The sequence below is a fragment of the Barbus barbus genome (assembly GCF_936440315.1).
Source record: "Barbus barbus genome assembly, chromosome: 8".
Classification (NCBI taxonomy): domain Eukaryota; kingdom Metazoa; phylum Chordata; class Actinopteri; order Cypriniformes; family Cyprinidae; genus Barbus; species Barbus barbus.
Window position 1 is genome coordinate 23,420,793 of NC_136736.1, and position 13,046 is coordinate 23,433,838.

General features: G+C 36.5%; 1 protein-coding gene across 1 annotated transcript; it reads right to left on the minus strand.

Moving 5' to 3' along the window:
* Window positions 1-4: 4 nt before the first annotated feature.
* LOC306874412 (structural maintenance of chromosomes protein 2-like) lies at window positions 5-13,046 on the minus strand. Its single transcript, XM_079424444.1, has 24 exons — window positions 12,750-13,046; window positions 12,338-12,487; window positions 12,112-12,234; window positions 11,863-11,901; window positions 11,561-11,671; window positions 11,403-11,447; window positions 10,847-11,080; window positions 8,731-8,880; window positions 8,230-8,463; window positions 7,078-7,237; window positions 6,093-6,210; window positions 5,844-5,982; window positions 5,638-5,757; window positions 5,330-5,534; window positions 4,094-4,229; window positions 3,871-3,995; window positions 3,547-3,740; window positions 3,264-3,407; window positions 2,718-2,912; window positions 2,442-2,642; window positions 1,211-1,327; window positions 940-1,100; window positions 595-742; window positions 5-498 (listed from the first exon to the last, which is right to left on the minus strand). The coding sequence occupies exons 1-24, from the start codon at window positions 12,915-12,917 to the stop codon at window positions 316-318; spliced, it is 3,600 nt and encodes a 1,199-aa protein (XP_079280570.1). The 5' UTR covers window positions 12,918-13,046; the 3' UTR covers window positions 5-315.

The window sequence follows — 13,046 nt, forward strand, 5'->3', positions numbered from 1 at the left end:
ATTTATACAAAACCAGCTTGCAAAGATTTAAAAAACAAAATGTCAACTTAGAAACAAATATACTGAAATACAGCATACAGAGAGAGAAAAAGGGAGACACAGATTAAAAAGTAAAATAGCAATTACACTCCATAATGTCAATAAAAAATGTGGAGAAAATTTGTAATTTTAAAACAAGCAATGGAAAGAGGTGATTTACAGAGCAATTCTACATGTATTAGCTTTTAGTGCTAACAATTTTAAATATTCCATTTCATTTTCTCAACTGAAAGTAATAAAAGCTTAATATATCTGGCTTCTATATAACAAGTGTGTTTAGCTGGCCAGTATCTGTTGCTGGCGTTTGTCCCTGGTTTTCTCCTGAGTGCGCTGGGCCAAAACTTTTCCCTCATGTGTTTGAGCTGTCCGGGTGACCATGGAGATGCCGTCCACAAATCTAGTCTTGAAGAGCACGTTTGCATTGGTGAACATTCCATCTTTTAGAGACACCACAACAAACTGCAACGAACACAAAAAAAAACAAACCTTAAAAGTTTCTGTTGTGATCAAAAATGACAGTCAAAAACAAATGTCAAAATGAATTACGTGTATTACCTGTGAGTGTGTAAAATGTGTTCTCAACATCTGTCCGATGTTTTGTGTGTGTGAGAGATCAAGAGCGGCGTCCACTTCATCCAGGATATAAATGGGAGCGGGTTTGAACAACAACATAGCTAAAATCAGAGAAAGCGCCACCAGAGACCTGAAACGCATAAAAGCATCAGATGGTCAATGGACAGCACATGTACAGGGATGTATGCAGTAACCAGTCCACAATCGTATGCTCTACTGGATCTATGGCCAAGAAATGTTGTCTTGGAGAGCCATAACCAAAAATGGTTATTGATTTTAGGAAAGAGCGATATGCCACTTTTAGCAAAAGAGTTGGCAAAAGCTGACCTTTGACCCCCGCTGAGCTCTGTAAGGTTCTCTTTCCAGGTGTTCCCTAGAGCCACTTTAAACTCTAACCCATCCAGGACACCACACCCCTCAGGAGGAGCCAAACGAGCATTTGCCCCAGGCAACAAGGTAGAGAATATGGAGCCAAAATCCTTATTCACCTGCAATCACACACATTTTACTGAACCAGATGCATCATGAGTATTTGATCTTTTTTTTTTTACTAATTGCAATTGTAAAAAATGAATGGGTCATGGGTGGTTAATTTTACCTTCTGCCACGCCACATTGAGAGCCTCATTCTTCTTCTGGTCCAACTCTTCAATCGTTTCCAGGATTTTGGCTTTATCATTCTCAACAATTCTCTTTTTCTTCTTCAGATCATTGTACTGAAAGAAGGCAGACAGTGTTATTACATTTTACAAATAATAATAATAATAATAATAATAGTTATAAATAATTTCTAATACAAATTGCTATTATCATTACCAATAAGTAAGTAAATAAAGATAATACCACTAATAATCAAATATTAAAGTAGAAACTGGTCTAAATCTCACAAAAACATGCAAGGACCCACACAATAAATAAATAATAATAATAATAATAAATTAAATAATAATAAAATAAACATACACTATCATTCAAAATTTTGGGGTCAGTCAATAATATTTAAGTGACTGTAAAGACATTTGTTAAAGTACAAAAGAATGATATTTAATACAAATGCTGTTCTTTTGAACTGTCTATTAAACAGAAACAACCATATATTATATTATAAGGGTCATGTGACACTGAAGAATGGAAAAATGGCTTCTGAAAATTCAGCTTTGCATTTCAAACTATATAAATATAGATAATACTCAAAGAAGAAAATGATCTAGACCAGGGGCGCGTCAAGTGATCACAAGCGAGACTATGGGTGCTCCAGAGCGGGAACAAAATGTCAAAAACAAAATGTGGATTCCATTGCAAAACAAAACAAATCCACATCCAGGCACTCACATAGAAAGCGAAGTACAAAAACACCAACGCGTGTCAGCCCAAGCAGGCCTCAACACCCTGACGAAGGCCTACTTGTGCTGATACACATTGGTGTTTTTTTAATATGTAGCCCTGTCTGATAATAAAAGTTTTTGTACTTCACTTGCTATGCGAGTGCCTGGATGTAGATTTTTTTGTTTAGCAAAAAACACTTTTAGAAAGGTATTGTATATACAAGACATAGTCTTACAGAGACAGCAGTAATAAAAAAAAAATAAAAAAAGCATTTTAGCCTTTTGAGGCCATTTAATGGTCCAGAAAAATGTCAAAAGCAAAAATAAAAAGCATTTATAATTTCTTTCTTTTGATTCTGGAGTGCAATAGGACCCAGGAAACAGAACCCATGATCTCAAATTTACAAAGATTAACCTCTGCTTTTTTTTATTCTCCTCTATGTTTGATGCACTTTCGTAATAACATCTTTAACACCACTGTCACTAAAGAGGTCAAAAGTCGTACCCTTTCCTCAGCCTCACTGAGCATGTTCATGGCCCTGCGGTTGACATTTCTCTCCAGCTTGTCTTTAGTCTCCTCAAGTCTCTTCAACCTCTGTCCAGCCTCTTTGGGATTGTTGGTCTTAAAGTCATAGGCAGTGTTGGGCTGACCGAAGAGATGCTTCTCAGAGGAGATCCAGTCATTTTCAGCTAACATGCGGGCCACCTAAACGAACACAAACATTAAATAATCTAATCTACAATGCTCTAGTCTCTAAGGATCTCACTGACTTCCTCTGACCTTGGCAGTGGCATCAGCGCTGTCTTTCTTGTGTTTGCTGATGTTGTGCTCCAGCTCTTTGATTTTGAGCTGAGCATCATTGTTTTGCTCTCGGAGACGGTTTGCTTCTCCAGTCTTTCCTTTAATCTCCCTCTCCTGTCCAAGTATCACCTGCTTCAGCTGGGACAGCTGCTCCTGTGCAGCACGCACTGCTTCCTAAATACACAAAGAGTGACAGTTAACATTTATGGCACTAAAGGCATCACTTTTAAAGGGACAGTCCGCCCAAAAACTACAATTGCGTCATTTACTCACCTTCATGGCATTCCAAAACCGTATTACTTTTTGTTCTGAGAAACATAAGATAGTTTGAAGTTTTGGTTCCGTTGTCAATGGAATTGTCAGTTGTCAATGGAAACCAGAACCTCATTTACCAACATCTTGTGTTTTACAGAAAAAAGTCATAAAGTTTGGAATGACAGCACAGTAAAAAGGAAATAGAATGTTGATTTTTAAGGTATGGTCCGCCCAAAAATACCTAAACTCTCAAAGTAGTAGTTTCTGTACCTTATTGGCCAAAACCTCAGTGGTCATGGTGTCAATCTGCTCCTGTATGGCTTTGAGAGCTTCATCTACAGCCTGAATCTGCTGCTCATATCCAGCCTGTTCTCTTTTCAGCTCCTCCAACTCCAGAGCTACTGCGTCTGCCTCCTAGAGAAAGAAAGAGAGAGGTGGTTTAAAAACAACAAGTGCTCAGCTTCTAGCTGTTGTAATGTGACAACCAGTGTAGACAGACAGTGTAACTTTATCAGTCTGGAGCCTGATACGTGTCGTAGTAATTGGAAAGTACCTGCTGTTTCTCTTTCAGTCTCTTGTTGTAGGCATCTGCTTTGCTCTTGGCCTGGTTGAGCTTCTGCTGGGCTGCTTTCAGTTCTTTCTCTCTCTCTGCCTCTGCGTTCTTCATCTTGTTCTCCAGAACTTTGTACTTCTCTTCTGCCTTCTTCTGAACCTCCTTTGTCTTCTGCAGAGTTTCCTCGCACTCCTCTAAAATAACAGAACACCCCGATAGTTAAAGACCAGCAAAACCAGCAATAACCCATATTGTGTAGTTATATGTGTGCCTCTTATACAGAGAAGCAACAACATTTTGCCAAAGAGTGGTATTTGTGCGTACCGATGGTCTTGCGCAGGTTCTCCAGCTCCTCTTGTTGCTTGTGGAAGGAGCTCTGCTGAAGTTTGGTCTCCAGGATCCGAGCCTCTTCAGTCTTCAGGTCCATCTGCTGCTTCAGCTGACGATATCTGAAAGAGAGCAGCAACATTTCAGTCTTCTGCCTTGTGCTTTTGTTCTGATTGGTCAGTGAGGATTTTGAAAAGTTGTATTTTGGACAGAGACTCACTTCTCAGCTGTTCCCTTAAGGCTGCTGAGCTCAGACTCTACCGCTGTGAGTTCTGCCTCTTTAGCCCTCAGACTGTCCTGAATGTCCTTCACCTCAGCCAGTTTAGACAGGACAGAGGCTGTCTGAGCACGTGCACCTACACACACACACACAGATAACAGTTAATAGAGAACACAATGTTCTACTGTCCCTTGTAAATGTATTTAGACCATAAACTCATCTGTCTTCTGGATAAGAAGCCCACAGCTATCATTATTCAGATTGTAAATTGTGGTCCACCAATATGGGGTTTCAGTGGCTAATGCTGATGGTGAGAACTAGAGATTGGGGGGCCAGTATAAAGGTGATATACACAGTACAATTAACTGATAGCAAAGATGTAGCTATGGTTCCTGTAGCTCAAACAGCAAATGGGTCGATTCCCAGGGTATGCATGAATTGGCAAATAGTGTAATAAAGCATGTTATATAAATGTAAATCTACACAAATCAGTTGAATCTGCAAAATAATGAGCTCTAAATCTTAAAGCCTTGATTGCGCTGCAAAATATTTGTGGAGACTGAATACTAATTTAATTATGATGGGTTAATCTCTCAAAATCCATCATGAATAGGTCATATTCGGTGTTGTTAATGTTAACTAAAACTATTAAAAATAATTTTCAGTAATTAAAATAGAGCTGCTGAAATTAATTATTGATTTTTCATTTAATTATTGAAATAAATAGATGAAAAAAATCAACTGGTAACTAAGTGAAATATGTTGACGTATTAAAGTAATAAAAGTGACAAGAGTAAAAAATAAAAATAGTAATACAAATTCAAGTAATAATAATAATGAAAATAAATATTATAAAAGTATTTCAATGATATTAAAATAGTACTTAATAAAATAACACATAGAAAAAAGGGAAAAAAGTTTTTCTGAAGAGAATTTAGGAGAAAGGACTCTCTACAAATATATTATATAGATATTTTCATATTACATTATATTATAAAGACCCCCCCCCTCACAATTTGTCCAACATTCTCATTAAAACATTATTTGTTACATAGCAATCAGAATTTAATCAAAAAAAAAAAACTGATCTGATTACATCAGAAAATTTGGAATATTGGTGAAATGACATCCCAGAACAAAGAGTCAGATCTGTAATCTATTTAACAGAGAACTGACAATGGGCCTGAATACTTTTGTGAGGCTCTATATCTTGTGCAGTTATAAAGACATACAAACCTCCGGTCAATGTTCCCTGAGGATCAAACACGTCTCCTCCCAGAGTAACAGTTTTGGTGCTTACACCTTTGTCAAAGGCAACTTTCTTTGCATTGTCCAAACTGTCACAGACTAGCGTAGTTCCAAAAACATACTCCATGGCCTTCCTCAGCTCAGATTCATAACCTACCAACGACAGAGCAGTGTGCACGTTATCTGGCCCAACCTGCAACACAAAATATATGGGTATCCTTTCTTTAAATAAAATTCCACTGAGAATAAAATAAATCATAATCAAATCAACAACACCTCATTAGCGGAGTTCTCACCAAGTTTTTGGCAGTGCGCACTACATTGTCATTGAGGGTACGTGCTGAGATTTTGTTCAGAGGAATGATGGTGTATCTGCGTTTCAGTTCACCCTTTTCCAGAAGCTTTTTCCCAGTAACCTGCAAACAGGCAAGTTTAAAACCAAAACAAACTACTTCTCAAAACAATTTGAGGACGCCTACGTGTTTCATAAAGTAAAACTCACCTCATTGTCCACCACTACGTTATAGAGTCGACCACCAGCAACCACCTCCAGAGCTGTAGCATTTGACACATCAGTCACGGTGAAAAGATTTGCCACCAAACCCTGCACCTTACTGCGGTCCCAATTCTTCTCTGGGTCCCTACAGACACACATAGTACCAAGGGAGTCAATGAATGAATGAAGTGTATGAACCACAAATAAGAAATGAGTCGAAATGAGTCGAAATGAAAATGGCTCGCATGTTCTCACGTGTACTCGAAGCGCAGGTTGGGGAACTGGCCCATGAGGGACTCGTAGGTTTCTCTGAGCTGACTGACATCCCGTGAACAGTGCCTCTTCTGCTCCAACAGGTACTCCTCTCGTCCATCTGAACACACAAGTCAATTTTCTTTAAAATATTTTTTTTTATTTAATGTCTTAAAGTAATAAGATACTTTAATTCTGTATTCAGCTATAAAATTTTACAATTCACATTTTTTAGTCTTCAATTTAGAGGCTTGTGTGTGTGCGGGACGCGGGAGAATAAAATTATTTGTGGGACTCCCGCAAAATAGAAATGATCTAAACATAAAATGTCTAAAAAATATAACCTGTTATTTATCTGTTGCACAAAAGCAAAAGGAACAACTAATATTAACATTAAAATGATTAAAGCGAAAGCTAGGCAGAGTTTCTATTGCTCAATGTAGCCAATCACAGATTCAGCTGTTGATTTCTGGAATGCCAGTCAGAGGTGACTCACCACAGTGCTCACGAATAATCTCATTTTAATACACGAAGTGTAGACATTGTGAAAGATTCATTGTGTTGTAACAGAGCTCAATGAGATCGCGATGAACTGAGATGTCAGCTTTTAGTGATAATAAAGGAAGCGCTGCTCTCATTTTGCCACGCGCCTAACCATGCTGGCAGCAACCCATGCTTGCTTTTCTGTTAAAAATAACAGTGGTTTGTGAATGTTGATGCTTAGCCTAAAAAAAAAATTTTTATCGGGAGCGTTTATGCTGGAATGTTGTGGAGTTTAGGAGATGTTACAGAACCATTTCATGTAAATTTCTTCGATGTACAGAAAAAAATCTTTATAGATTACTTTTATGTGGGCGGGAGCAGGACAAAACATGAATGTCGCGGGCGGGAGCGGGAACAGATAAGATCTGCAGGAGCGGGACAGAATCTTGCGCAGGTCTAACTGCACCTAATTCAACCACAATCACATTCAAAATGTATTCAGTACCTTCATAGTTGAGTTTCTTCATTTCAGCCTGTAGCTTGTCTATGCATTTCTTTACAGCCTCAAATGTGTCCTGGTCTTTTTTGTAGCCACTGTCCATCTTCTTGACCTGAGCCTGCTTGGTCTTCAGCTCCTGCTGAGTGTGTTTCAGTTTCATCTGAGCCTAAGAGACCGAACGGAGACATTTACAATCGGTTTTCAAAAAAACAACACAAAATATAATATAATGTGCCAACATAATACTGTTTAAAAGTTGTTGTTTTTTTATATTTTAATTAGTACTTTCACATAAAAAGTACTTTTATAATGTTACAAAGGACTTCTTTCAAATTAATTCTGTTCTTTTGAAACTTCTATTCAAATCAAAGAAAATAATAATAATACAAAATAATATAAATAAACTTTACTTCACAACATTCCAAAGTATAATATTGTACTTTTTACTGCACTACATTTCATACTTAATTACATTAGAAATCTATTACTTTCTTTTACGCAAGTAAAAGTAATTCAAAGATTTACTTGAGTACAAGAAATTACTACATTTTTAATGTTCTCATATTAAAGGTAAGACAAACAACAACGTTTATTTAAGAAATGCAGTGCTGTAAGAAGTATGACATTATGCTTTGTAGTGAATTAAGTTTTCCAAAGAAAAACACTCTGATAAACTACAGATACTTTTTAAATTTACTTGAGTAAAGTAAAAATACTTCACTACTGTGCGCCTCTGCTGATAATAATGAGAACTGTTTCTTGAGCACCAAATCAGTATATTAGAATGATTTCTTCAGGATCAAGTAATGACTGAAGACTGGAGTAACTGTAAATTGTAACAAAGTTACAATTTATAACAACAATTTTAATTATTTATAACAAATGTTTCTAAACAAATAAATGGAGCCTTGGTAGGCATTAAAATCATTTAAAAAAATATATAAAAATAATCTTTACGACCTCAAAATTTTGAATGGTATTTTTAACCCACAATAATCATAATCAAAGTTGCTAGGCATAGTTTTGAGACATTGCTGTTCTGAGTAATAACTCAGTATGAACAGTGAACAACATTTTTGAAGTATACATTGGACAAACAATCCTACATCGATGTGATTACTGGACTTATTGACAGATGCCAGAGGTCAAAAAGGTCACCTGTTTGGCCTCTGTCTCAGCTTTACTCATGTCATTCTTGCAGGTCATCATCTGGCCACTAAGTGTGGCTTCAGCTCCATCTTCATTGGCAGAGAGACCAGCTGACACTGCCTTAAAATGCTGTTGAGCCACCTCCAGTGCTTCTGCATCCTTCTGCCCTTCCTCCTGCACAGCCTTCAGCCGATCCATAGCCTTGGCAACCTCCACTTCTTTAGCTGCCATCATCTTCTTATCCTAGATCAAATAGAGTTAGCATTTAAATCATTTATTTATGATTGTAAATAAATGATTAATTTATGTAAAACTCATTCATTCATGAAATGACAAATTGAATTCTAGCAATATTTAATATAATAATCACAATACTTTAAAAACCTACAGGAATGTTTCTTTAAATTATATTATTATTTATATTAAAGTTTAATTCATTTGTGTGTTAAATCAATTTGTAATTTCATTGCAAGCTTTTAAAAATAAAAGTTGTTTTTATTCCTGTTATACCTCCTCCATGTTTTTGACCAGCTCTTTTCTCTTCTTGGTCTCATCTTTCAGATTTTGCTTCTTCAGGTCCAGAGCGCTTTGAGCCTTCGTGTCCACTCTCTGCGCTTCAGACAAGGTCTCTTCCAGAGTCTTCAAAACCCCCCCAACCTCCTAGAGAGACAGACACAGAAATGAGACATGCTAATGGAATACAACAGGAGACAGAAATATTCAATCAATCAACCGCACACTTTTCTAACAGGTCTCAATTTGCATCATAAAAAATTCAAAAATCTTTTCCCGTACAAAGACTTTAATACTTTTGCCAGTCCATTACGCACCATTCCACTCTCTATTACAGACCTTCAGTCTCCACAGGACAAGTACACGATTGCCAACCTGTTCAGGTAAATGAAACCCTACCTATTTAAATCAGAGGTCACCACACCATTAAACAGACTGCGGTCCAATTCTGGACCTTAAATGTGTTCCAACAGGACCACAAGTCATTTCTAATAAATCAGAGGCAGTTTTTTTCTGCACACAAAACAGTTAGGCCATCTTCTCACTGAAACAGCTACCCAGTGGATTCAGCCGAAGTAACACATCATGATAAGACCACAAGAAAAATAACTGGAGGAAAACTATTACTAACCATTTGTTGATTCTCATGCAGAGCTGACAAAAGATTTCAAGTTTGAGCTTAAAGTGGCCTTAATTCACCCACAGAGACGAAGGAGGAGAAATGATTCGCGTTCATCATATGATCCACTTGGCCGTCAGTGTCTGAGACGCAAACGCGCTCTCTGCACTCGCAAACAAAGCATTTAAAGTCATTGTTAGTTGTTTAACTGTGTGTTTGGACAAGCCTCGACTGGGCTCCTTCATTTAAAAATGGGCTGTCAACTGTGATAAAACGTCTCAGTGTTATGACACCATTTTTGATTCTGTCGCTCTAGTGTCCTGAATGCCGTTGTGACTTCAGCTGTTCATTCATATGTATTCAAGCAGAAGATGTTTTAAACTGCTAAATAAATAAAATATTTCAAGTCTCTCACCTGTAAGTAACTGCTGTCAGTCCTTAACAGCAACTGTGAATGGAGCCATAATGTGCATTTCTATTGATTGTATCACTGCCCTGTTAATCTTTCCTTCTTTCTTATTATTGTTAGCCTATTTCTTTCTTGCTTCCTTACTTTATTTTTATTAATTATTTAATGCTATTATTTTTTTAATTTATTGTTATTTTCTTTTTCTTTTTTATTAATTATTTATTGTTATTATTATTATTTCTCTCTTTTCTTGTTATTTTTCTTTATTGTTATTATTTTCTTTCTTTTTTTGGTGCTGGTATTTATTTTTGTAAAGTATCAATTATGAGAAAACGTTTGAATAAAATATTAAGATTAAAAACAGAAGTTACTGTTATTATTTATTGATAGTTTAAAGAATTCACCAACTGATAAGAAAATAAATATATTACTTGAAAAATAATCGATAGATTATTCGACAGTAAAAATAATCATTAGCTGCAGCCCTAGCGTAAATTAACTATAAAATAGCATCACCTGAATAAAAGAAATATAAGTTACAATAACTATTCTTACTTTTTGTTTTTATAGTAATACAAGATTACAGTTACAACTCAAGTGCAGCCTTTAATGTTTACATTTGCAAATGTCATTATGTAAATAAATGCCCAATACTGTACAAATGTTGGTTAAGTTAGATTTTTTTTATGTTAAAAGTAGTAGTCTTTTATGCTCACCAAGACTGCATTTATGTTATCAAAACCACAGTTAAAAACTAGAGATGTCAAAAATATTATTACAATAATAAAAAATGTTTTCCAATTTAATCTATCTATCTGAACCCAAACTTTTGAACATCTGTGTAAATATCATGTTTCTTGCATTTCACATCTATACATTGTACTGTGCTTTTGACATGCACATTCAATTTTTTAATGTAGGTGGTCGCAAAACACTTGACAAGAAAGAAAGGAGAAAAATTTGGAAACACTATTACAGCAAAAAACAATTAAAAACAAATTAAGTAGCCCTCAAAGGCTGAAACTGCCCTATGAATGTTACCAGTAAATACACTATTGTTCCCTGCCTGTCTGCCTGCTGCTTACCTTGTCCCTCCTGCCCTCCAACTCCCGTATCTCCGCGCTCAGCTCCTTCACTTTGGCCTCGTTCTGCTTCATGTTCTCCTGCAGCTGTGCGATAGAGCTCTGCATCTCCTGCAGGTCTTCAGTAGACTTCAGCTTGGTCTCCTCGGCACACACAAACAGGTACGCCACATACAGTCGACTCAAGTGCTCGATCTCACGCATGAGTTTCTGGTACTCCAGGTAGGACGCACGTTCCTGAGGAGAAGCAAGGGAGATGGATAGAACGTGACAAAGATGATGAGTATATATTGTATAAGTCATATATGTATTCGGTCCACAGTAAGGAACTGATGCTGTTAGAAACTTAAACGAAAAACAAAATGCACATAAAGAACAAGTGGCACACAATAATGTATAGCCTCTACAATTCATGATTTATTATTAATTGACAACTTCATTATTTATATAAAAAGTGTAAATAAATAATACATGATTTTCTAATTGCATGAATCTAATATACACACATACAATAAATTATTAATCAGCAATGTATTTATTTATTTTTTTAAACACAAACCTCCTTCAGTTTCTCCATAGCAGGGGTGATCTCCTCATCCAGGATCTGTTTCACACGTAAACATGCAAAGATGAAGTCTCCATAAGATGAAATTGCTGGTTGTTCCAATTGTTGGGTGATTTAAATAAAAAAAGTAATAATGAAATAAATGTACGTACAGTCTGAATCTCTTTCAGCTTGGCATCTTTCTTCTCAATAGTTTTCTGAGCACTAATCTTCTTGCATTCGTACATCCTGGTACCTGCCGCCTCCTCAATCATGGCCAGAATCTGTGAATAAAAACACAATGTAATAATTTAAAATTTCACAGAAGAAAACAAAAACATGACCTTGCATCAATGAGACTGAATGTTTGTGTCATTTCATCCATCAGTAAAGAGCAAATCAATTGGAAGCTTTATTACTACAATCAAATGTGAGTAGATCACAACCAAGTATATTCAAATGACAAACATCTCACCTCAGGAGGCTTCATGTTTAAGACCTTGGTGATTCTCCCCTGAAATAAACATACAATTGGAGTGATTGTCATGCATTTATGACAACAAATTGTAACATTACACAAATTAAATAAGTTGCAAAAAGCCGTTCACATTTATTGTAAAATTAAAGTGCTGTTGTTAAGAAAATGAATATCCAATACTTTTATAAAAAATATTTTCAGGCCACATAACCTGAGAAGTCTAAATCAGTGTATTATGGTGGTTACCTGCATGATAAGAAAATGAGGGTTGTTAACATTCAAGCCAACTGAACAAAACAGATCCTGGACTCGCAGGTTGTTTGCATTCACGCCGTTGATAAGGTACTTGTTGCGTCCACCTATGACCACCTGCACAACAAATGATAAAATCACAAGCGGTGTAACTCACTCTTTGAAGCGTGCTATTAGCCATCAGTGAGTATGAAGCAGACCCTGATCTCAAGGTGAATACCTGTCGTGTTATGGTAATCTCATCATGCGTCTCAAACCCCAGTGGACTCTGTTTCTTGTTGGAGTTGTCAAAGGTGATGGACACAGTTGCTTTGGTGATCCCAGCCAGACCATTTTTGTACACCAGATCTTGGAGATTAGTGGCACGAACCTACAAGGTTTGACAAACCAAAACAAGCAGTATTACATTTCAGCTTTTAAACTCTGCAACCCACTCTGTATACATATGAGACTGAAAACATCTATTCTCATTAAAGTTTTATGTATTTTTTGCATGTTGTTGTTGTTATACAAGTGTCTTATTTATTAAATAAGTAAAACCAATTAAACGAAATAAATAAACAAACAAGCCGCAGCCATCACAAAGCAGCCAGATTTAGAGGTGTATATGATATTCGATGTATTAAACTGACCTGTGATAGGTTGGATATCCCCAGCAGAAAACAGATGGAATCCAGTATGTTTGACTTTCCACTGCCGTTCAATCCGGTGATGGCGTTAAAAAACGGATCAAATCCGTTAATCTCCGTCCTTTCGGCGTAGGACTTGAAGCCCTCTAGTACAATAGACTTTATGTACATTGCGATAAACCACCGTATGCGTAAAATAAAATCAAACCGCTATACGCAGCTATACTTTTCGTGATAACAACCTCAAAAGAACTTCAGCGTCGCTTTCAGTTCAATCACCCAAACTTGAAATTTGGCGCC

What these genes read in the sequence shown, in the direction of transcription:
- LOC306874412 (XM_079424444.1), bottom strand. Translation starts at nt 12,917, where the DNA reads ATGTACATAAAGTCTATTGTACTAGAGGGCTTCAAGTCCTACGCCGAA. An exon ending in CTTAAGGGAACAGCTGAGAA is followed by an intron (nt 3,996 to 4,093) that starts GTGAGTCTCTGT and finishes GCTCTCTTTCAG; the next exon opens with ATATCGTCAGCTGAAGCAGC. An exon ending in CTGAGGTTTTGGCCAATAAG is followed by an intron (nt 2,913 to 3,263) that starts GTACAGAAACTA and finishes TTGTGTATTTAG; the next exon opens with GAAGCAGTGCGTGCTGCACA.